The sequence below is a fragment of the Protomyctophum bolini genome, assembly GCF_963924005.1.
Source record: "Protomyctophum bolini genome assembly, chromosome: 12".
Lineage (NCBI taxonomy): Eukaryota > Metazoa > Chordata > Actinopteri > Myctophiformes > Myctophidae > Protomyctophum > Protomyctophum bolini.
In genome coordinates, this window is record NC_137873.1 from 21,941,105 (window position 1) to 21,965,771 (window position 24,667).

Here is a 24,667-nt window from a genome sequence, read left to right on the forward strand (position 1 = left end):
GTCTGCGCCACTCAAAAAGGGAGGAGAGGGCAGATGTAAAATCAACATGCCTCATTGTTTCGACTCAGGGCTTGACTCCAGATTGAACTGCGCCTCCTTCTGCACGTCATCCTAAAATAATCGTTCATTGGACAATTTACAGGAAGCTCCTCAAACCCGACTTTTTGATTGGTTCCTGCAGCTTCCTCGAAGGTTTTTCACTCGCGCTTGAAAACCGCGCTGTACACATTACAAACACAAAAGTTGCTGCTGCTTCAGGACGAATTGAAATAATATTTGTTTACCTGCACTGTTGAAAAGAACTTAAGAAGACGTCAGACTTTTTATTGAACGTTTCGGTAAGTCAAGTTACTGTCTGGTTGAATGGCTCTGCCTCCTATTCAATTACAAATATAGTAACAACACAACCGCCTGTTGCTGGAGAGACGTCAAACAAACATGGAGCGTCGAGAAGGATATTCGTGTACATGGCAAATAAACTAGGTTTGTAGGCTCGGTACCCAGGCTTTTATTTTCGTTCGCGTTACTTGTTCTACTTCTAACGTTATAGTACTTGACGTAAAGTTACATATTACAAAACAAGATGCTATGGAACCCCTGCAGGGAACGTGTAGAGGCAGTACTGTCTTGTCAACAAGTGCCCCCATCCAGTGGTTCTCAAACGTCAAGGACCCCACCATTTATATGTATTTGGCCGCGGACCCCCATATATAACCTATATATTTTTTCCACATTGGTTCAAGACTTGAAAATTGCACATCTGCTTCAGCTATTTTCAAATTGCAGATGTATAAATAATTGACTCCTGGAATCTCCTCAAGGACCCCTGCCCCCTGTGTCCCCGGACCCCACTTTGAGAACCACTGACAAAACCTGGGAGTCACTGACCTCCAACCACTGCTGATGTATTGGTTATATTTCATTAACATACCAAATACACTGATTGATTAACATAACTTAATGTCTATCTCATGCATAATTTTTCATCTGTTAATAATAATAATTATGTGGCAGAACAATGTCTCGTTTTGGAGAAGAGGGCAGGTGGCGGATGGACGGCAGAGACACGGTCTGTATGGTCCATGACCTCTCCTCCCAGTTCCTTCTTGAAGATGACTTTGACCTGAATAAATCGTATCCCTGCGCTCGACGTCCACGTCCCGTCCATAGGAAAGACCCTCTGGCGTTGGGATCTTATTCTGGCCTCATAGCAGGTCAGTGTAAAGTCAAGTGCTACATAAATAAATAAACAATTGTGGAATTCACACCGGGATGGTTTACCAGGCTAACATAAACCACTGTCTGGTTAGTATATCAGCATTTTGTCTCAAATAAATTTGTACGAGTGAACTACTGCCCAGTATAAGAATCCTGTGTTTAATTTAAATCAGTGTCCACAAATGGACACAAAGGCACAGTCCTGTATAACTCTGAGGTACAGCCCCATAAGGGTCCATTTGGTTCCTCTTAACTATCAATAATTTTGCTGGAGACCCCCTGGAATCCCTTCAAGGACCCTAACAACCACTGCTCTAGGATAGTGTAAAAATGGCTAGATATTAATAATCTCTGAGGATATTATACTTTGTGTGTGTGTGTGTTGCCAGATGATGCCACCAAATTGTCTCAACAGGTGATCATTTGGACACATACAGTTCCGTAGCGGCACGAAACATCCAAATGTCCAGCCTCCATCCAGCCTCGCACACTGCATCCCTGCCTCGTCCGCCCACCCCCTCAGAGACGGAGGAAAGCCTGTTCAGCCGGCTGACCTCTGGGAATATTGCACTCCCATCTGTGCTCAACCCAAAAACGGCCATCCTGACTGTAGACCTTGAAACCAAAGAGGTAATGCGTGTGTGCTTGTATACGGGGCTTCACTGTGCTTCTATTCAGTCATCATGACATGCGGTATTGTAACTACTGTAACTATCAAATCTCTATGAGGAAACACACTGTCAATGTTCGTACCGGCTATTCTCCAAGTACTTTTAACAGTTTTTATTTGTTTCAATCTTATCTATGATTTTCTTGTTTTAAATTTTGGTGCGTTACATCAGTAGTATTATTATTGTTGCGGAAACGGCATTTAGCTGCTTGTACGGTACCTGTATGACAAACAAACCCCTGTTGATTCTTGAATTTGTACAATTATCAGTGTTTTTCTCTTATTTTTTCACAGATTGTGGATGCTAATGAGCAGGCCTGCAAGCTGTTTGAGTGCTCTGCTGATGAGTTGTTTGGAAAAACACTTCCCTGTGTTTTGAAGAAAACCAACCAGTTCCCGGAAGAAGCTTTGGCAGAAGCGTGCCTGCAGACAGACGGGACTATTGTACACGTGTCTGGAAAAGTGGTATGATTTTGTATGCTTTGTGCCGTTCGTTGAGCTCTTATGTTTATCTCCCCCAAATGTATCATTTGGATATCACCAACCACTTTGATAGTCACTATCAAAGTGGTTCTATTCCAATATATTTTTTATCCCACGATTTTGTAACCCATTTTTCACCCCTGTGCCAATCATCTACTGTGATCCTGGGCTCTACACACCCTCCGCCAACCTGGGGAGAGCAACGGACTTAACTCATGCTCCCTTCATGCCTGAGTGTCCAAGTTGCTCCTTTACACCTGACAGGGGGGAGTTTCCCTGGTTGGACGTAGTGCGTGGAAGGAACACGTTATTCCAACCAGTTCCTCCATCAGGCGCCCCGGCTGGCCAGGGGGAGGCAGTTTAGAGACCAGGATTACTGCATGTTTTTGTGAGGGTATCTACCCTAGGGGACACGGGGAGAACATGCAAACTCCACACAGAAATATCAAAGTGGTTCTAAGTAACTTCTAATAGCAGATGATCTACAAACTCACAACTATTAACGGCCCTAGTATAGAGCCCTGGGCCCTTTCTATAGTGCCACATATACCCATGCGTGTGTGTATGTATGTATATATGTGTGTGTGTGTGTGTAATTGTGTATACTAGTCCATACCCGGGGATATGCACACTCAAAGTATTTGCAGACTTTGGGTTATGTGCTGTGTATACTGTATGCATAATGTTTGAGAACCACTGCTCTGAAAGAACATTGGACAATGATGTTTGACAGTCAGCTATATTGTTGCTTATTGTAGAAGTGTTGACAGTTTAGCGTGCCTCTCACACGCGCGTGCACATTTAGTACATAAATCGTCTGGAAACGTCATAAGGATTGGAACCGAGAGGTGCGTTCGTCTGTGGACGTCCTAGCGACGTCCAAACGACACGGGGCGAGATAAGAATATTCAGAATGATTCCTATTTGTTTTTTTGGCATTTCGCTTTTCGCTTGCCGTATGCTAACGCTCTGTGCAACTATTAGCTTGTCATTGACTCCCATGAATGAGTCGTATCTCCTCATCCAGGGCGCTCTCCGTGGTGATAAATGGATCGATATGCTGGCACTTCATTTCTGCTCCTCATCCGTCTGTCCCGCAAAATATGAACGCTTTTTGGAGCGTATATAAATATATTAAGATGATCGGAGATTGTGAGGTCACTTTGTGCGCGCGCGCACACACACACACACACACACACACACCGCCTCCTGGCACACACACACACACACACACACACACACACACACACACACACACACACTGTGAAGGCCGTAGTACTGTAAATATGACATGAATATGAATGCAAAGTAGCGGTCCATGTGTGGACAGGCTACCTGTCGCCGCGGTGCATGGTGAGATGTGTGCAAACCGTGTAGTTTATCAGGAGAAGACTACCAAACGATGCAACACGCACACACACAGTCAGCGGCGCCAAATTGTATAGGGCACAATTTGTTGTGTTGCAGCGCTAGCTAGAGGAAGCATGCCAGTGGGGTAACGGTGAGAACGGTGGCCTGTGATGCAGGTGTCGCCAAGGGACGCAGGTGTGTGAGGGTGCGAGGTGAATTCACTAATAAATTAATGTTGCATCCTTTGGTATTCTTCTCCTGATAAACTACACGGTTTGCACACATCTCACCATGCACAACGGCGACAGGTAGCCTGTCCACACATGGACCGCTACTTTGCATTCATATTCATGTGATATTGACAGTGCAAGAGCCATTTTTGCATTTTTTAATCCACTAATAAATTCATTATAAATCAGTAATGTGTGAAAGTGGAAAAAGGGCTCCAGGAAGACCTCCATATAATTATGGTCCATGCCTGTGTGTGAAAAGTGGGAGTGATTGGGCCAGGCAAGGTTGAGAGAAAGTGCTGTCAGGGACATTCAGACAGACAGACAGACATTTGCTGAATTTTAGTATGATATATATAATAATTTTTATCATGGAACCCGAGGGCCGGCCCGACTAATTAGCATACACGTCCGGCAGGGTCACGTTCGGGCAGAATTAGATGGTGTTCTATGTTCCCATGTAGCTGGATGCTGCGACTGTTTCTGGAGAGATGCCGTTATCAGTTTGGAGCTGCAGGCCATCAGAGAATGGGGCACAACACTGCCTTGTCGTCATGGAACACGTGGAGAGAGTTTCTGCTTATGTCTCCTTTTCACAAGATGTAAGTAGACAGCGTTCTAGCCGTGTTCTCAGCCTTTTTTTCCACAGAACCCCAGTTTGATATGCATTAGTTCACAGTCCGCCATTCATGTTTATTTTACTGATGAAATTTAACTCATTTTGGACTCTTATGTCATTCTAATCTGTGTTAGATGTCATCAATTTAACTTGGTGGAAAATGCACATGCGGTCACCCTGCACAGTATTTTTTATCTCACAGCTCTATTGTAACACCCAAGGTTTCTTCTCTTGTCGTTTCCAGGGAAGTATTCTCACCTGCGACACTGCGTTTGCCAATCTCCATGGATACCTTCATGCCGAGGAGTTAAAAGGAGTTTCTATTCTGGTGCTAATGCCCTCCTTACAAATCCACCTTCACAGCCACGCCATGCCCAAAGTAAGCACACCTCACACAACTGAAACCATTACGCCTTCCCAATGTTCCCCTAACCTCATTCCCAATTTTATTTATACTGGAGTGCTGTCCGTTTTACACTGGCCTACTTGGAACGATGCAAGTTGGAAATTCATCTGATATCCATGTTTTATTTTCTTCTAAATCGATGGGACTGTATTTCTTTTATAGATAGAAGCTTTTACCATACTTCAAAATACAATTTTTTTTGACCTCCAAAAACTAGGTACGTAGAAAATTGCTAAACCTAATAATTCAATATTGAAACCGTTATTTCACAGAGGGGCTGAGATTTTAAAGTTCGTAGCGGTCGACAGTACTTGCGCGCTCTGCTTGCACACTAGTAGGCTATTTATGGTCTACTTTGGTGCAACACGCAAGTAGTTCTAGTTATGTCTGTGTCCCTTTTATGCCCATATATGGCGTTATTTGTCAGGCATGCCCAAATATGGAGTATAATTATGCAGATGTCAGAACCATCATTGTGGGGGCACTGTGGGTGCTGGCGGCGTGTTTCCTCCTCCGCGTCATCAGTGCCCATACCCGAAGGCGGGGTTGGTGAAAGGGCCTTTCTGTGTGGAGTTTGCATGTTCTCCCCGTGTCCCCTAGGGTAGGTACCCTCACAAAAACATGCAGTAATCCTGGTCTCTAAACTGCCTCCCCCTGGCCAGCCAGGGCGCCTGATGGAGGGGAAAGGAACTGGTTGGAATAACGTGTTCCTTCCACGCGCTACGTCCAACCAGGGAAACTCCCCCCTGTCAGGTGTAAAGGAGCAACTTGGACACTCAGGCATGAAGGGAGCATGAGTTAAGTCCGTTGCTCTCCCCAGGTTGGCCGAGGGTGTGTAGAGCCCAGGATCACAGTAGATGATTGGCACAGGGGTGAAAAATGGGTTACAAAATCGTGGGATAAAAAATATATTATAAAAAAAAAAGAACCATCATTGTGTCAGAACAGGCCAGCTCCATATATGCAGTTCACAAGGGTGCGCGCGGGTCGCCTATTGGGGAACCCTGAAGTACAGGGTTGTCCAGCCTAGCTACTGGAACTTCCTGTAGCCCTGTACCTTTCAGCAGCAGTAGTTGTCGAGCCTAATGTTCACATATTCCCATTTATGATATTCTCCTGAAACCTTTCATTACTACACACACTACACATTTGTATGCCGATTACACTACAGACTTTCAAAGCTTATTTAAGTATCCACTATTCCTCTGTTTTCTCTGTTCACCTCGATCTCGGCTGCCCTTCCTACTAGATGCTACGGGTTCAGAAAGTGCACAGTCAAGGCAGAGGAGATGCCTTGAACCCTCTGTGTATCAAACTACAGGGGGCAGTAGTTTGTGGGAGGTCTCAGCAGCAGGTGAACAACGGGACAAGCTGCTCATACTTAGACGAGACTCCTGTCTTAGATGAGACTCCTATGTCCTCTGGTAAGATCTGATATCTATGGGTTGTTTTTCCTAATACCAGCAGCTGTAGCAGTATACATTTTGAAAACATATCCACATTAAATCTTTTCCAAAATATTGACTTGATCATTATGTAAACAAAACGAACTATGTGAGTCCTAAGTAGCGCAACATGATTTGGCGAGATGGATAGGTGGTTACCCCAATCTAAAGGCTGATTTGTAGCCTATTGTATCAGTAGATTCAGTTTCCCATTCCATGTTCATCCTTGTATCTTTTATTTTATTTCTCCTTCAATAGGTTGGCCTATGTTTTCATTATGTTAACAAACGCACATGGCATGAGTTCTATTGCTACAGTACATTGACCAGAGAGCGTTTGTTAGAAAATCTGACTAGAAACTATTATCAGAATTCCCCAATCTTGTATACAGATTAGAATATCGGCCCATTGCTGACGATCAGTTGAGGCACCCCTAGAGTATTGTATAAAGCTAATTTCTAGTTGCTGCCGAAGCCATCGCTGATGAAGGTTCTAATAAGTTGCCATTTTATTTTAAATTCAAATATTGTGCAAACAGCTGGAAAAATAGGGTATGTTTTGAGCTTTGTTACCTTACTTACTTTGTTAGCTTCTGTATATGAAAGTAATAATTTTGCAATATCGTCATGTCAAATCACTCGGTCACTGAGGGAAACTCCATCCCTGTCAGTTGTGACGTAGGAGCAAAATGTCCACTGTGTGTGTGTGTGTGTGTGTGTGTGTGTGTGTGTGTGTGTGTGTCTCAGAAGTCAAAGAGGACAGCGTCCTGCTCTCTTCAGGCTCTGCTCTGGTGTATTCGGGTACAGTGTGGGTCTTTGCTCCTCTGTGTGGCCTCCTCACCCTCCACCCTGACGGCTCCATTCATAGCATCCACGACCACTTGGCTCTCAGCCTGTTTGGCTACAGCAAGGAGGAGCTGCTGGGAAAGGTTGGCTGAGAGCAGAATATCTGTTGGTTCATTGATGTCATTTGGAATGTTTCACAGGCTATAAGCTACTTGGCTCATACCTCCCTGAAGTGTCTAGCGGCTCTCACTGTTGCCATGGCCACAGGACGCTTCAGTGAGCTCCTGGGTAGAGTATAGTAAATGCCCAGAGCCATAGTAGGGCTGGGCAATTGACCAAAATATATCAAAACCGATATTTAGAACCAATAACTGAATTATCAATAATCTTATATCAACGGGTCAATATGAAAACGCACTTAATAGGTCACTTTAGAGTGACCAATTATTCACTTTATAACGGCTCAATGGAAATGGAGCTTTGATACAAATTCATATTGTTTGAGGTGGAAAAGTTCTGTAGACAAAGGTATTATGTCAAAACACTATCGGTGATGGAAGTGCTTCTGACTGTCTGTACAAATAATGATGTGGCAACTATTCCTTTTTGGATGGTTGTGTGTCTGTCACAACACATCCAGTCAGTCTCAGCTGGAATCCTGATTACTCCCTGCTTGTGTCCTCAGTCAGTCACTTTCCTGATGCCTGGTTTTTATACACCAATGTGTGACTTGGAAAGAAGTGGCAGCCCCCTTCCCTCTCCTGGATTGGAGGGCATTACAGGTCAGTATGTTTCATATTGGAGACGTTCTGCTGGTGTTTCACTGTTGGAATTGCAGTTATTTCGCCTGAAAGGGAAAAGGTAGTGCTGACTGGATTTCTTTCTCAGACTCCTGCAGATTTCCAGGTGGTCCTGACACGGCTGCTGGAAGCCCCATCAGCCATCCCAGTCACACACTCCCAGAGAGAGACAAGCCCCAAGAGAGGAGAGGTCTGCTTACACGTGTTATAGGCTCTAATGTCGAATTGTTCTAGTAAAATAAAAATGTCATCCCACGGGGGAAATTCAGTGTTCGGCTTCACCCAGCTGAGTGCTTCTCAAGTGACCGCAGAAGGGGAGGGACAGTATGGGACTCAAACTCATTACTGGGGCTGGGAATCGAACATTGGACGCCTTCTGCTTCCATGGTAGGCTGTCTAGTGTATACCCATAGCTAAGGCCACCCAAACTAAATCCTGGACAGTAAGACATAATCAACCCACAGATATAGTGATTTTGTTTATTAACTTATATTGCCACGTTGGTACGAATTTACATTAAATGTATGTAATCTTTATGAAAATATAATCTGAACTAGCAATTCCGCTCTGATTTCAGTGTCTTTATAGGCTGTATTTGTCCTATTTGTACTGTTGATGGGTTTGAACCTCTTCCTCCAGATTTTCCAGAGTATTCCTCACTGGTAGCTGGAGACATGGCCATGGTGCAGCAGGCAGGGCTGGACAGAACCTCTAAAGGACGAGGCAAGATCTTCACTGGAACCAGCTCCAGGCTGGAGGTACAGAGCAGTGCTCCGTCCACCCTGTACCCACCTGCTGTTGCCTCCTCACCCGTCGCTATGTAAGTAGTGGTCAATATGCGCTTATTCATCTACTACACTCCTATACACCAGCTCGGTGGCCTTGTGGTTAGTGACTGGCCCCCCTGAGACTGGGGGGTCGGAGTTCCATCCCTGGCCGGGGTCATACCAAAGACTCAGTGCCTTCCTGCTTGGCACTCGGCATCAAGGGTTGGATTGGGGTCAAGAGACATACTAGTGTCATGTCCACGGAGTGTACTTGTACATCATGTCCAGGGGGTGTACTTGTACATCAAGCTGCCTCAAGCTACAGAAACGGGAGCTAGGCTCCTGCCCTATGGGCCTCATGGCTAGGCAAGGCTAGTTGTTAACTAGGGATGGACTCAGAATGATACTATTTATTAGTAGCATAAAATAAAGGGGGCAAAATAAATAATACATTTTATTTTTATATATATTTTTTGGATGTGCTATACTGCAGTAACTACACTTTAGGGTATGGCTAATCCGCCAGGTTTAGGGACATAGATAATGTGTTTTTGATTGCGTTTCCAGATGTTTCTGCCCTGTCTGTTGGTGTTCCTCTCTGTCTGTAGAACAAAGCAGGGGCTACAACTCACTTTTGAATCAGAATGCTCCAAAGAATATTTATTTGCGACAAAAGTGCACAGGTATTGACCGATTCACAGAGGGTTTCCTGGGTGCGGCCATTACTGAGGTGTACCATTAAGCGCAACAGCACTGATTAGCTACACCTGGCCTACGGAGCACCTGCTCCATGGATTACACCTCAGTAATGGCCGCGCCCAGGGCACCCCTCTGTGAATCGGTCTATACAACGTGTCTTTTTCAAGTATATCGGTACTTATAAAGTGCCATATTATTGGCTGTAATTATCAAATTAAATGCCATTATGTCAATAATTATATTTCACACAGTTTATCTGTGAGTAATAAATCGGTGGCCTATGTATTCATCATTGGGAAGTGTCGTGATTTGAAAGCATACTAAATGTGATTTTATTCTTCCAGGGCTGATGACACTGCAGAGCTAGTGGAGGGAGCAGGCAACATGTCTACCTGGCAGCTGGAAGATGGAGACTCCACTCAGGCCCTTTTAGAGACTTTCTACATGGTAGAGCCACCAGAGGGAGATCTGGCCCTCTGCCTGAATCCTCCAGAACAACAGCCCTGCAACACAGCTCCGAGAAATCACCCTCTTCAGGATATTCCAGGTATGACTATGGTTGAAGGTTTTCCAGATAGGAATTGTCTGACAAACCGGAAGTAGAGTTAAGCACTTTAAATGGATTATTATGTAATTCCAATTAATTGAACAAACTGTATTACAAAATGTTTATTAAAACAATTGGGGTATTGTTCGTTTTGTTCAAGGAATTTGAATAAAGACATTTTTTTTTGTCAAGTGTCTGACAGTGTGCGGACCTCTTCGTTTTTCAAAGATACCCTTTTTAATATTATGCTCTATTGCCCTACGCACTGGTCACTAGCCTTTTGATATAAGGAATCTGAACAAAATCCAGGGAGGTTGTATCCACTATCCCCCAAACCTCAAAACGCATTTAATTTTACATCCCAACATTTTGCTTCCATTCAGCTTTTAAAATGTTGACGAAGAATATGATTACGAACTCATGCTTTTGACGTTATGTCACAAAGTTGATAGTATCTTCTTCAATTTACGTGGAGCTGGGAATGTATTATCTTTTATAAATACAAATACTAATTGACTTTTTTAAATATATATAATGCCAAGTATTTTTTCTGCATCATGTTCTGTGAAAATAGGCTTTCATATCCGTGCATATTGGACAACGTATATGCAGGTACCAATATACTGCATCTGTGGTAGGCCAATATCAGCCAACTTGGTTGGGCCCTATTCAGGAAATTCTGGGATCATGAAAGCATGTGGGGTGTTTTCCTTTTGACCAAGTACAGTATAATGTTTTTGTTCTCCTTCAGACCTGGTTGGACGTGGCCAGACTAAGCCAGGTGGTACATCTACCTGCCCTGGCAAAGACGAGCACCAAGCTGACCTCTCCAGCTTTGAAGTCATCTCCATGGAGAGCAGGTGAGTTTGAACATTTGGTTGAACATTTAAATGGCTGTCCCCATAGTTCAGCCAGTTAGCAGTGGTGTGGTTCCGGGCTTCGGGCTTGGCACCTTGTCCCTCTTCACTGGGACAATAACGTTTTTGATTGAATTATGAGCCCCCCACTTTGTTGCACAATAGTGTCATGCAAAAAATGTTAAAATGGAAAATATGCTAGCTCGTCTCTAGTTTGTAAATCTGCTATATTCCAATATTATTATTCAATATTGGAATATTTGGCTATATAATTGTTTGATAGCTACCGGTAATTAATAAGTATTTAACTGTTGCACCCCTACTTCATTGTTCGTTCCCCAGTATAATCTGTGGACTGTTCTCCCAGGTCTTCCTCAGGCTTTTGTGAAAAGTTTGCCGGTCACGGCCGGGACTACTCCACCAGCTGCTTCTTGGACCTCAACACCAACGGTGACCTGGTGACCCGAGCCATGGCTGACCTGGACCTGAGTGGCAGCGTGGAGCTGCCCAATGGCGCTGGAGGAGCGGAGGCCAGATATGACGGCGAGCGCTCTCTGGCGTCCTGCAACACCACGGAGCTCTTACGAACCCCCTCCCTGCTCTATTCCGTCCCAGAGGCAGAGCCTGTCCGGAACGCTCCGGCAGAAACCACGACTTGTGTTCCATTACAGGAGCAAGAGGGGGAGAAGGGACAGTGGGGAGCTATCTCGTCAATTCACCACGGGCAGCACTACGAGATGCCGCGCGCGCCGGTGGACATCGGCCAGCAGGTCCTGACAGAAACTCCTGCCACGTCCACGCCAAAGAAACAAAAGGGAAGCGTCTCGTCATCAGAGGATAAGCGGATTCAGGAGGGCCGATTTGATGGAAATGCATACCACAGGGATGGCACCAGAATAGGTCTGTTCTACTGCAGCAGGCAGCATCTGTCAATGACATTGTCATTGACGTGATTAAGGCTGAAACAGTTAATCAAACTATTTTATGTAATCAATCATTTATTCAAATAATGGATGGATTAAACATCGATCTATACCTATTTTGGGACTGTCATAGGCGAAAGGTTGAAAAATAAACTGATCTACAAGTTCACAGCTTGAGCTTGTACATCGGTTATTTTCACGAGACTATTAAGAAGATAATTGGTACTTAGTTGCAGCCCTAGATGTGATTTTTATTATTTTAAAAGGGAAACTCTGACCTCATGTATCGTGTGCGGTCTTCAGACGTGCTGTGTGACGTACTCCGGGCCGACCTCCTTGACGGCACCTCTGCATTCTGCGTATGGTTGAGCAGGCCAGACCAGAGGGGGTCACTGGTGCGGACCTCTCTGCATGACGTATCCGCGGCAAGTCTAGGAGAGGTTGGTGTTGGGCATCAATAGTGGCTTAGTTTGATAAGAAGCCCTGCTCTGTCTATATACCAAGCATAGAAATGTATGCATATTTCCTAATCTCTTTAACCCTTTTTTATGGAGTGGCTCTGCTAAGAAGAAGTGTTTGTCTGTGTGTCTGGAGTTAATCTTGAAAACCCACCACATTCTTCGTACATAGACGTTCTGCTCAGGCTGAAACGCAACTTTCGGGTCTTCGGGACATCATATGAACATGTCTTAAATGACTATCGTAGTAGATAACCGACATCACAGGTGTGCACATGAAACCCTTGTTCCACATACAGTAGGAGCCACGTTATTCTAATTTAGATTCACATTTTGACATTGCAGAGGATTGGTGAGCCCAGCAACGGGGAGGCTCTGCGCTCAACCCTGGATCTGGACCAGTCCAGAGCCTGGGACGGCCAGTTTGAAGAAGAGTACCAGCCTCTGAAAGCAGTTGGTAAAGGAGCCTTTGGTTTTGTCTGGAAGGCATTGAGGCGCTATGACGGACTAGAGGTAATTACTGCACGATACCGTTTAGTGGTAAGAAGAGCTACTGTACCAGCTACTGAAAAATAACGTGAGTATGTGGAACGTTTGTTAACTTGACTTCATGAGGACGCTATATCCCGTTTTTAGGTGGTGGTGAAGTTCATCAGGAAGGCCAGTATAGTTGATGACTGCTGGGTGGATGACCCCATGCTAGGACGTGTCAGCCAAGAGATCGCTATACTGACACGAGTACAGCACCACAACGTTGTCAAGGTAACCATTTGATCTGTTCCAATTTCCATTGGGAGTTACGGTTTATAAACGATGAGCGTTGCCTGTTTATGCATGTACATTGTGATCTTGTTGACAAGTGTATTGTGCAGAGCTACCAACCTGCACACATTTTGTGTACCAACCACGCAATTCTAGGCTTATAGACACCTAGAATTGCGTGGTTGGTACACAAAATGTGTGCAGGTTGGTAGCTCTGTATTGTGTAATGCAATGGCTTGGAGCCCAATACAAATTTCCCTTGTGGTACAATAAACTATATGTTGTCTTAGTGGTACAATAAACTATATCTTAATGAAGGTCACATTCACACCAGAGAGCTTTGCTGCGATTAAAATTAATCCTGCTGCGCATTTTCAGAAAGTGCACTTCGTTTGGCAGGTGTGAAGGCTCATTCGAATCCTAATGCGTGTCAAAGAACCGCATTTTACTCCAAGCAAAAACGGGGGTTTCGCTTCGCTTCCAATCGCACTTGATTACGATTCGGTGCAGGTTTGAATGCAATCCGCAGTAAATAAAGGAAATTAAGCAAACAATATTGTTTGTGGCGGGTGAGGAGCTGAACACAGTTGGAGACGGAGAAGGCATATTTTACGCAGCGCAAAGATGTCCCGTTACCGTGGATAGACGTGGTCGAATGAGGAGACTGAAGCCCTGATCGAAATGAGGACGAGTACATTAATAAATTGCTTAAGAAAACACATAAAAACACTGCAGTGTATTATAGCCTACAGAATATTCTGTCTGTCTGTGCGTGCGTGCCGTAAACATGGAGTGCTGTCACTGTGTGGGGACTGGGGAGTAGGGACTTTCATCTCGATAAACTTGTAAACATTTTGCGCTGCTGTCTGTTATATCAGTGTGCTCAGCGCTGTGCCTCCATGCCCAAAAGAACAGTGCGTGGCTGCATGTGTATAGTGAGAGAGAGGGGGGGGGGGTCCAGTCCAGTCCCAGACGGCACGTCATACATGCACGTTATGAGTATAATTTGATCACCATAGATTTCACTGTGTAGGCTAGTTTATGAGTGGAACACATTGATAAAGGTCCCCCCTGCTGCATTTCCAATTGCTGCGGATGACAGTGTGAAGGCAAACCGCAGCAAATTAAATATGCAAGAATCCCAATTTCTCCTCCCATACGCATCGAGTCTACCGAAGTATTAGGTGGGAATGTGACCTTAGTCTTATTAAAGTACTTTCTCTCAGTCCACAATCTGGAGAGAGTGACTCATGGATTCATCCTAGCTAGACTTTTTAATTTCCATTTAATGGTTTAATTTCTGGAATATTGCAAATCACTTATGTACAGTCCGTGATTTTAAAAGAGCCTTGATACAATGTTAAGATGTGCATCTGGCAGTCTGGCACATCTTTACGTTGGCACATGAAAAAGAAACCCACACGCTGAAAAATAAAGAGAATTCTGACTAAGTGGATTGAAGTTCTTTGCATGCATGTCTCCAACTCTCCATGTCACCAGGTGCTGGAGGTGTTTGAGAATGGCTGCTACTTCCAGATGGTGATGGAGAAACACGGAGAAGGTCTGGACCTCTTTGAGTTCATAGATAAGCAGCCAAGGCTAGATGAGCCCCTGGCCAGCTACATCTTCAGACAGGTACAAGGAGATGTTGACCCAATTTAGCCTTGCATAGCGATACTAATATCACTGTGTGGATATTGGTCTCTGAAATCTCTCAGTACGCAGCAGTACACAGCAGTCACTCTACAACATCTGCCAAGTGGTCCCCGAGTGCGCACCTGGGACCATAGTGTGAATCTGCCCTTAATCTGCCTGGGGCAATATGCATTGAAAAGGCTGGCTATGCGAGGCTAGACCCAATTCCCATTTCTGAAATGCAGAGGAATTCTTAAGTCTATTCCAGAAAGGTTAAGGCAGGGAATTTAGTCAATTTGTTGTGCAAGTCATGGAATATCAAGGAACTTGGTAGGTCTACTTTTATTTATTGTTTTTGCTAGCTACTCACATAAAACTATCTCTCTTGCAAAAAGCAAACAAAAATCAAGTGATATAAGTAAGTAAACCTTGCCAAGCCATGAGGCCCATAGAGACACATGGGGACTACAAATTTCACGCCCCCCAAATGAGACAGCTGCCCCACTTCTGGTCCGTTTCAACGGTGTACTGCAGCTGCCAATGCAATCTCTATGAGAGGCATAAAATACCCTAATTTCACTGGTTCATTACTGAGGCTGTAGCGATTTTTTATTTGTGTTCCAATAAAGTGTCCCATATATTTGATTTGTCCTTTTCAATGTCACATGCCTGCAATCTCAATATACAACCCACAATGTACTATAATATACTCCCATCAGTTTGTGAAAAGTGCTAGCATTGTAAATCTCAAGTCAAAGTGGTCGCACGGTATATACGTCACGGTCACATCCCTTGAGGTTTTCAATACCCAGATATATTTGTTGTATTTCGTTTTATATGCTACTGTATGTATTTGTGGAAAATTATCCAAACAGACTTACAAGACTAATTATTGATACTCATCTGGGGAATTCACTAGGTAGTTGAAAATGTCAGGATATGTCACTCCTCCTTTTAGCTGGGCTAACACACCGTCAAAGCTCCGAGGTAGGTAGAACATATCAGTAAACCTGTGACATCTTCAAAATATAGACTGAACAAAGTCAGTCGGGATCGGGATGTATTATTGAGAATTCCACTCTTCAAAGTCGGCGCTCGTTGCCTCGTAAAGGCAGTGACGTCCTTAAAAGGGACAGGTTCTCTGTTATATCTTTAACATTATGGGTAACTTATTCAACCGGTAAATTAAATGTGAAATAGATCCTCTATTGAGAAAACAACAATATATGTTGACAAAGACACTTCATACATTTGGAAACTTTTTATTCAAATCAATACAGTCTTCGGTTAATTTGGTATTATTTATATAAAAGTAGGCTAACTACAGTTGAATTTCAATGGACTTCTATGGGCTGGCCTGCAGTACACCGTTCTAACGGACCAGAAGTGGGGCCGCTGTCTCATTTGGGGGCATGAAATTTGTAGTCCCTGCGTGTATAGGCTGCTCCATCCCAGCTTGATGTACAATTACACTCCCTGGACATGACACTAGTATGACGCAGGTGATATGTATCTGTACAATTACACTCCCTGGACATGACGCTAGTATGACGCAGGTGATAAATACCTGTACAATTACACTCCCTGGACATGACACTAGTATGACGCAGGTGATTTGTACTTATATAATTAAGTGGGTAAATACAATTAATGTAACAGCAATAACTTCAGAAAATGACATAATGCATGACTATAATGCAACCTTTAAAACCAGGAATAGCAAACGCCTATGCCATAAAACAGTATTCCGATATGCAAGATCTCTGAAGATATCTAGTCTTATATCACAATGTTTATTTAATAGTCACCTGTAAAAACAACTTTGTAAAGAGCTCCGTTTACAAGCAATAGAAAAGCACTACATAAGTTTGAGATATTATTGAGTACCCAAAACATGCTTAATGGATAGTTTTATAGACAAGCCTTTGTGGAGGTCTATGCTCTAGAAAACACATTGGTGTTGGTGAGCACTGGGCAGGTTTTCTGCAAACACTGATGTAATTATTGTGTCATAATTGTAATATACATATCTCACGATTGTTTATTCCCTCTGGCCAGGTGGTGGCTGCTGTGTTCCACCTGAGGAACAGGAACATCCTTCACAGGGACATTAAAGATGAGAACATCATCATTGACAAGTGCTTCCACATCCAGCTGATCGATTTTGGCTCTGCTGCCCTGCTAGCTCCAGGGAAACTGTTCCACAACTTCTGTGGCACGCTAGAGTACTGCTCACCGGAGGTGTTGCGAGGAAACCCGTGCGTGTACACACACACACACACACACACACACACACACACACACACATCTTCAGTAACCAAATTATCCTTTGCATATTGTTATTGTGGACATGTCGTATACCTGTAGGTGAAGATTCTCAAAAATGTAAACACTTTCAACCTAGTTTGTGATGCAACACGTTGAGTTCCTAGATTGGCTAAGTTTTTTATTTATTTGAAAGTATAAAATCTTTCGGTCAATTTATGGAAAAAGGGGAGAATGTTTAGGCCTGTCACAAAGATGCAAAACTATATATTGTATCTGAATGACTTTTATACCACTTAAATAGTATAAAAGATCGGTTTCTCCAGATAGATCACGGATTGAGTCATTAGTGAAAACCGGCCGATCACCTTCGGTGGCCGATCGATCGGAGCACCTCTTTTTATTGGTACTATAAACAAGAGCCAGGGGAATAGTACAGTTATGCAGATGCCTGCTAGATATTTGCAGTAATGTAAGAATTGCCAGTAATATTCAATATTTATGTCGTTTAGAGGATTTATATGATGCTGAATAGTCAACGTGGGTGATGTGTTTAATTATTTAACCAAAGCAAGCTGTGCTTATCTTGTGGCCTGCAGTCACCACATTTCTTATTTTCAATCACTGTAATTCATTTGCGTTTTTCACCCATTAGTTGTTTGCATTTCTCCTGTGTAGCTACGAGGGTCCACAGCTGGAGATGTGGTCTCTGGGGGTGTTGCTGTTCACCCTACTGTTCAGTGAGAACCCCTTCTGTGGCGTGCAAGAGATCCTGCTAGCTAAAATGAAGCCCCCGTTCCCTGTGTCTGCAGGTACAAATTCTACTAAATAAATAACCACTTTGGTACGAAAACATGTTGCTTTTTCTGTCACTGAGGGCTGTTAATGTGTTATTTCATAATGTGTCCTGTGAAGCTTAAGTAGGGGATAGGAAAGTGTTGCACTGTGTTCTGTCCTCATTTCACTACAGGTATAGCAACATCTTGCTAATGTACACCAATCCATATATGGTAGGGGTGGAGCCCACTTTTAGACTTGTACTGTGTTGGAGACATGAGTGCTTATTGTTCAGTAGTCTAGTAACAAAGTGGTGCTGGTGGTACTGGGTATTGCAGTGTAACTACTTCACGCCCACTGAGAAAAAGCCTCTCTGTTCCAACATTTTTTCTAACTACTACTCTGTATTTTCTGCCTTCTCTATTCTCTCAGAGTTGAACATTGTGTTGTCTGGTCTGATGGAGGCCAACCCCAGCCAGAGGATGACTCTGGATCAGCTGCTGCTTCAGGCTTGGATCAGCCAGCCCATCTCCCTGGCAGAGTACAGCTGGAATGAGGTGGTCCCTGACAGACGGAGCCACGCAGGTGTTGGTGAGTAGTACAGTTAACACAAGTCAAGTGGTTGCACAAACGAGGATTTAACTACTTTAAATCCGTTTTTTCTTCTGTTAAAAGAGAAATCCTTAATTGGATGTTATGTCCAATAACGAGTGATCGAGGCATAAACAAAAAAAACATTCAGAGCGGAGTGCGGCTCAGACCATGCACCCTGGGCCTGAAGCTGGTGCCATGCACATATACTGCAGCAGCATGAGCTGTGTAATTTGTTTCTTTGTGTTTAAGCTTTTGTTTCTCAACACAGATTCACCGCAGTACCAAGAGGTCCACGGTAAAGGAACCCTGGGGCAGGGCCTGTTTCCAGACGTCGGTGACGAGACTCTTCCTGACGATGATGATGAGCAAGACGAGGAGGAGAAGATGTCCATGGAGGCTCTGGAAACTGAGCTCCGGAAATACCTGTGTGATGACTGAAGTGACTGGAATTACAAAAACATCAAATTCGGTGGTGATGGCATCTTCTCCTCGTTTCCCTTAAATTCATTTGCACTGAGTTTGTTTGAATCGTCCATCCAGCATTGAAGCCTGTCGTACGATGGTGTCACTCGCCGAAAATAGCCAATCGACATTTTCTTTTTGTTGTACAAAGTCTTGGCGAGATGAACACGCATCAACAGGGGAAATGTGTCAGTTGTCATGAGCCACTGGCATTTATCTATAGCGTGATTTATGCTTAGTTGTGCCTCCGTTGTGCACCGAAAATGGCAAGTAAAGTAATGGCAAGTTTACAATGAGTCGCAGCTTGATGCATTGTGAAGCTTGTAGATTTGCTATTTTCAGTATGCGACATCGGCGTGCAACGTATAAATGCAATGTATAAATCAATCATCAGGCATATCTTTTAGATGTGACGACGACAAACTGCCTGCATTTTTACAGGACTTGTTGCCAAACGTAAAGAAGGCCAAGATGAAGCTTAATGTACACTACAGCCAACATTTGAAGTTGACGGCATTCTTTTTTTCATGCTTTTGCAAGTTGAGTCAATATGTTAACGTGGAATCTACCCTTGCATCCAAATACCCCCCCCCCCTTTAATTAGCTTGAAGTTGACTTAAAATGCTTTTTAAATGTTTTATTTGTGTCTATTAAACTTAGTCAAAGTTGTAAATGTATTTACAATATTTTATCTATTTATTCTACTATATACAAATAAATATTTTTTCAATTTTAACTAAATTCTCTCGTTTAAGTGTCTCTAAAAGTTGGAAAATGATGAGCTCTAACTCATATTTTCCCATTTCAAAATATAATTTAAAGTTTTGGACACCAGTAGTTGAATTAGCCAAGTATCTGTCTGTACGTACGTCTGTGTGTAATCCACGTTACTAGAGAACCATTTGCCCCACCATCTTCCAGTGTCAAGTCGGTCGGACCCACAGTTGTGCAGAACCACCCCTTTTTGCCCGGGCTCTGGACCGGCGTTTGGGCCACCTGCCCAGCGTCCATGGAGCTGGCCTGTTCTGACCTCACAACACTCCATATTTGGAGTCATATCTGGGTGGGGCATTCATTTCCAACTTGCATCATTCCAAATAGGCCAGTGCCCAACATTCACGGTAAAGACCCAAACATGATTTTTGAGGCCACTCGTGACCTCACCTCTGTGACGCTGAGCTGAACTGGTCCGTTCTGTGATGTTAGAATGTGTCAGTTGTTTAGCTATGACCTTATGGATTATGTGATATCAGACGTAGATGTGTCGGTCAGCTCCATATATCAGGATCTACCATATGGTAGGTCCATGATGTAGAGTTGATTTCAATTGTTGTACCAACTTGTCAGGTAACTGGTAACCTGACAAACGAGCAAGGTGGTGATTCTGGGGGCAGCATTGTAACAGCTGCCCCCAGGATGCTCTCAGGTGCTGCCGTGCATGTATGTCTTTCAGTTCTCAAGAACAGTCCGGCAGTTGTACTTGTCTGGAGGGTGATCCCTTGTTTTCGTTGATGGGGTTGACCGTTGACCCATAGAGCAGTGGTTCCCAAAGTGGGGTCCGGGGACCCCCAGGGGTACCTGAGGGAGTTCCAGGGGGGACCCATCTATTTTGTTCATGTTCATAAAGTGTTTAAAGCAGTGGTTCCCAAACTTTTTCATGTCAAGGACCCCCAAATTGACACTACTTAGCCCGTGGACCCCCATTTGAAAAGATATGCCAGGGACCCCCATAAGAGAAGACGTACACATTTAGACGTCTACATTTAGACGTCTACATTTAGACGTACACATTTAGATGTCTACATTTAGACGTCTACATTTAGACGTCTGTAACTCTGTATACATTTAGACGTCTACATTTAGACGTCTGTAACTCTGTATACATTTAGACGTCTACATTTAGACGTATACATTTAGACGTCTGTAACTCTGTATACATTTAAACGTCTACATTTAGACGTCTGTATACATTTAGACGTCTACATTTAGACAGTGTCCCCCTGAGTGCCTCCCCAGTGTCCCCCTGAGTGCCTCCCCAGTGTGCCTCCCGAGTTCCTTCCCAGTGCCTCCCCAGTGTTCCCCTGAGTGCCTCCCCAGTGTCTCCCCAGTGCCTCCTCAGTGCCTGCCCAGTGTCCCCCAGTGTCTCCAATAGCAATACAAGAGCAATAATACAAATTAATCTTATTAATTAATGAATCTAATTAATTAATTAATTAATTAATTAAAATTGCGGCCTGTGCCCAGCACCATGCCAAAGCTTTTTCCTGCAGGAAACACTGCTTGTGGTTGTAAATATATTGTTATCCGTGTTGCGAGGATGAGAGGGTACCTGGAAAAATATCTACCCCAAAAGGGGTACCTGGTCCAAAAAAGTTTGGGAACCCCTGCCATAGAGTATTGACCGACACATCTATCTATGTCTAGTGATATCACAATCACATAATCCATATAAGGTTATAACTAAACTGACTCATTCTGACATGACCAGGATGACTACAATTCTTTCTAGAACCCCGAGTAGCGCACTCTTCACTGCAGTCTACAAAATAAAGTGAAATTGTTAAATGGAAACACTTTTAACATACCGGTATATTCAACACAAGACTTTTCCTACCACAAGCATAACGGAACGCATATATTATGCCTTGTTGAAAGGGGGACGTATTTTCAAGACGGACAACCATGAGTGCTGGAGTTCCTCTACGACAGGTGAAGTATTTGTTTTACATCTTCATTGTGTGGTTTATTTGTTGTTTTAGGAACATAAGTTAACCATCGTATCAAGCACGTACGTGTTTTCTGAATATCGCACAAACGTTTCGTTTTAGTAAGTCGGCGCGCAACCTACCGCAATAACCTTGATATATTGCTAACAATCTCAGCGTTTACCTTGTAGGCTACACTTTTCTATTCTACGCCACATATATATCCACAATCCACAAAATGACTTTTTTAGATACTGACTGACAATCCAAAACAATGTAATAACGTTGCTTTAACTTTGCATATTTCAATGAATTGAATACACAGAACCCCAATGGAAATATAGGCTAGTTTGTTTGTTTGATTGAAAATTGTTTGTAGAATGGTTTCAGTTCAACGAAAGTACAGGGCAATACAAAATCTGCTAAGAGGATAAAACCTGAAAAAGCACTAAAGACTTGTTTACATAAGGGTCCTCCATTTTCAATTCATCAGAACATACAGACAAACGTGACTAACGTTTTTGCAGGGGCCAGTTTCGAATTGCAGATTGGTACAATCCTTTATAGCATTGTAGGCTATTTGTATTAAACTGCTTTTTTTAAACTATTAAAGTATTCAATCAATCATAGAAAGGCTTGGGTTGTAATAATGTGTAATAATAAACACTAATATTGTGTCCATTTGTTCCATTTTATCTATTTTGCAGGTTCTTGGATGGACCCTGAGAAAGACCACACCCCAACTATTCAGTCGGAATGGATTTGGGATATGTCATGTACCACAACTTGTGTGCTGCAGACTAATTTCCTCTGCTAACAAGGGAACCCAACAGTCGTTACACAACAACCAAGAGCTATCTCCGTTACCCTGCCAGCCGGTCACAGAGCTGTCGCTACAGTCTTTAATTGACATGGGTTTTACGGACATCCAGGCAGAACGGTTCTGTGATGGTGTGTCCAATGCCAGGGGAAAGAATGCTGCAGAACACCTAACGGCTCTGACGGCTCTCTTACTCTTGGGCCTAAACCCTGAAACTGTCCTGAAGGTCCTCGAGAAATGTCCAGAACTTTACCGCCTCAAGGACTCACACTTTCAGGAGCGCATAGCGAACCTACGGAAATTACGTTTAATTGAAGGTACAATAACAATCTTTGTGTACTAATTTATAACTCAGACAGATTGTATTTGCAACACATTTTGCAGGTAGCAACATCACAGCATACTTTATCTTCCTTTACACCATTCAGGCAGTCTCCAGAAAGTAGTGTCCGATTACCCCCAGATCCTGACGATGACCGCAAAGAGGGTCAAAAGCGTGGTGGTGTTCCTCAGAGAGAAGTGCCTGTTTACTGGCGATCAGGCCACATCCATCCTCAGAGACTCTCCCTCTGTGGTACACGAGGACCTGGGTCAGCTTGAGTACAAGTTCCAGGTCAGTTTCCCCTTTTTTTTTGTCATGACTATATGTATCGAAATGACAAGGAGTTTAAACAAAAACAAATAGCAATGTAATTTCAGCTGTTGCCTTCAATCTTTGATTTAGATTTTAGATTTGATTTAATTGCTTGAAACCATCACAAGAATAAAATTAAATACAGTCAATGAAAAAATAAATAACAAAATCAATGAACTACATCAAATACTGTTCAAACAATGAGGGATGTGTAGATTGCTGGTTCCATGTTATCCCACCATGTTGAAGACTTCCTCTAAACTAGACTAAACATTAACTTGGTATTTTAACGTTGGATTGTAAATTGAAGATTGCTTTGCATGCTCATGCATACGGCGGCTGTGGCTCAGGAGGTAGAGCAGGTCGTCCAATGATCCGTGGGTCGGAGGTTTGAATCCCGGCTCCTCCTGTCTACATGTCGAAGTGTCCTTGGGCAAGACACTGAACCCTACACTGCCTCCAATGAGTCGGTCAGTGTGAGCTTGCCACCATTGGTGTGGGAAGGGAGGACGCTGGCGTCGACTGTTTGCCGCTTCACCTCGCAATGTATGAATGAATGAACCATTGTAAAGTGATTTGAGCACTTGGAAAAGCGCTATAAAAATGCAATTCATTATTATTATTATTATTATTATAGAGCTGGCTGATAATATAAGACTTATCCATTATCACATTATGGGATAAAACGGAGTGAAAGTATAGATGGTTTGGGTTGAAATAATGCTGTGGAAAGTGTGTTCCAGCATGCCTGGTGGGTCAACCAGTGCACTGGTCATAATGCTCTCTCTGCCCTCAGTTTCCTGACTCTGGATGCACTCTGTTAGTTAAAGCATAAACTGCCAAAAATATATCTTAGAGGCCATAAGTTTCTCAGTGTTTCTCTTTCATGTGCTGATTTCATTTTTGGACACTTCAATAGCATGTAAGGTACGTGTCCTACTGGCTGTAATGATATGCTGTACACATTAACACACTCCTCATCTCTTTCGGCAGTATATCTACTTCCGCATGGGCGTCAAACAGAAAGAGATGGTGAAGTCCAAGCTGTTTCGGTTCAGTCTGGAGGAGGTGCGCTGTCGCCACAGTTTTTTGGAGCGTAGGGGCCTGTTCCAGACTCCAGACAAGAAAGGACAGACCCTCATCCTCAACCCCAAACTCTTTGACGTCCTCGCAGTTGACCAGGATACCTACCTTAAGGATGTAGCTAAGGCGACAGCTGAAGAGTACGACGTGTTCAGGAAGCTGATGGCCAGAGAATGGCATGAAGAAGAGCTGCAGGAGATGGACATGGAAGCTGGTAGTGGCAGTGATGATGATGAGGAAGCTGGTAGTGGCAGTGATGATGATGATGAGGAAGAGGAAGGGGGAGGGAAGAGTGGATACATGAAAAGGAGAAAGAAATGACTACATGGTATTAAAAGAAATGGGACATTTTCAGAATGGTACGATTAAGTATTTCATGACGGTATATTAATACTGACTGTATTTGGTATCTGGTAAAGGAATAAAAATGATATTTAAACAGTTTGAATTGCTTAGTTTCATCAGTAGTTGCTACCACAAATTCCAATCTGAACAACTCCATGTACAGATTGAATACAGACAGTAGCAGCATGTCCACGTGGGATAGTGGTGATCTGGTGTTTAAATTTCAGTTTTAGCTATACTTTTTTTCCCCCAGCACAGAATGTGAAGAGCTAAGTGCTTTAAAGCGCCACCCTGTTTCTACGTGACACCTAAGTGGCCGTAGCGTTCT

General features: G+C 43.4%; 2 protein-coding genes across 3 annotated transcripts; both read left to right on the forward strand.

Moving 5' to 3' along the window:
* The first annotated feature begins 214 nt into the window (after nt 1-214).
* Nucleotides 215-19,394, forward strand: pask (PAS domain containing serine/threonine kinase). 2 transcript variants are annotated; one of them, XM_080779334.1, is made up of 23 exons: nt 215-338; nt 787-905; nt 1,015-1,214; nt 1,634-1,848; nt 2,183-2,353; nt 4,416-4,553; nt 4,815-4,949; nt 6,226-6,400; nt 7,168-7,349; nt 7,892-7,988; nt 8,095-8,196; nt 8,646-8,826; nt 9,817-10,019; nt 10,771-10,879; nt 11,244-11,776; nt 12,103-12,239; nt 12,603-12,770; nt 12,894-13,019; nt 14,520-14,654; nt 16,713-16,912; nt 17,598-17,731; nt 18,129-18,287; nt 18,559-19,394. In XM_080779334.1, exons 3-23 carry the CDS (start codon nt 1,019-1,021, stop codon nt 18,726-18,728), a joined length of 3,666 nt encoding a protein of 1,221 aa, XP_080635460.1. In that variant the 5' UTR covers nt 215-338; nt 787-905; nt 1,015-1,018; the 3' UTR covers nt 18,729-19,394. The 2 variants fall into 2 exon arrangements, with proteins under 2 accessions (XP_080635460.1, XP_080635459.1); XM_080779333.1 differs by having other exon boundaries at nt 822-905.
* Nucleotides 19,395-22,235: 2,841 nt separating this feature from the next.
* Nucleotides 22,236-24,315, forward strand: mterf4 (mitochondrial transcription termination factor 4; the record flags this gene model as incomplete). Its single annotated transcript, XM_080778841.1, has 3 exons — nt 22,236-22,594; nt 22,706-22,890; nt 23,905-24,315. The coding sequence occupies exons 1-3, from the start codon at nt 22,369-22,371 to the stop codon at nt 24,313-24,315; spliced, it is 822 nt and encodes a 273-aa protein (XP_080634967.1). The 5' UTR covers nt 22,236-22,368.
* Nucleotides 24,316-24,667: the final 352 nt, after the last annotated feature.

Excerpts from the sequence above, each read along its gene's own strand:
- pask (XM_080779334.1), top strand. The coding sequence starts at position 1,019 with ATGTCTCGTTTTGGAGAAGAGGGCAGGTGGCGGATGGACGGCAGAGAC. Across the intron at positions 12,240-12,602 it reads CCGCGGCAAGTCTAGGAGAG|AGGATTGGTGAGCCCAGCAA; the intron begins GTTGGTGTTGGG and ends TTGACATTGCAG. Across the intron at positions 14,655-16,712 it reads CCAGCTACATCTTCAGACAG|GTGGTGGCTGCTGTGTTCCA; the intron begins GTACAAGGAGAT and ends CCCTCTGGCCAG.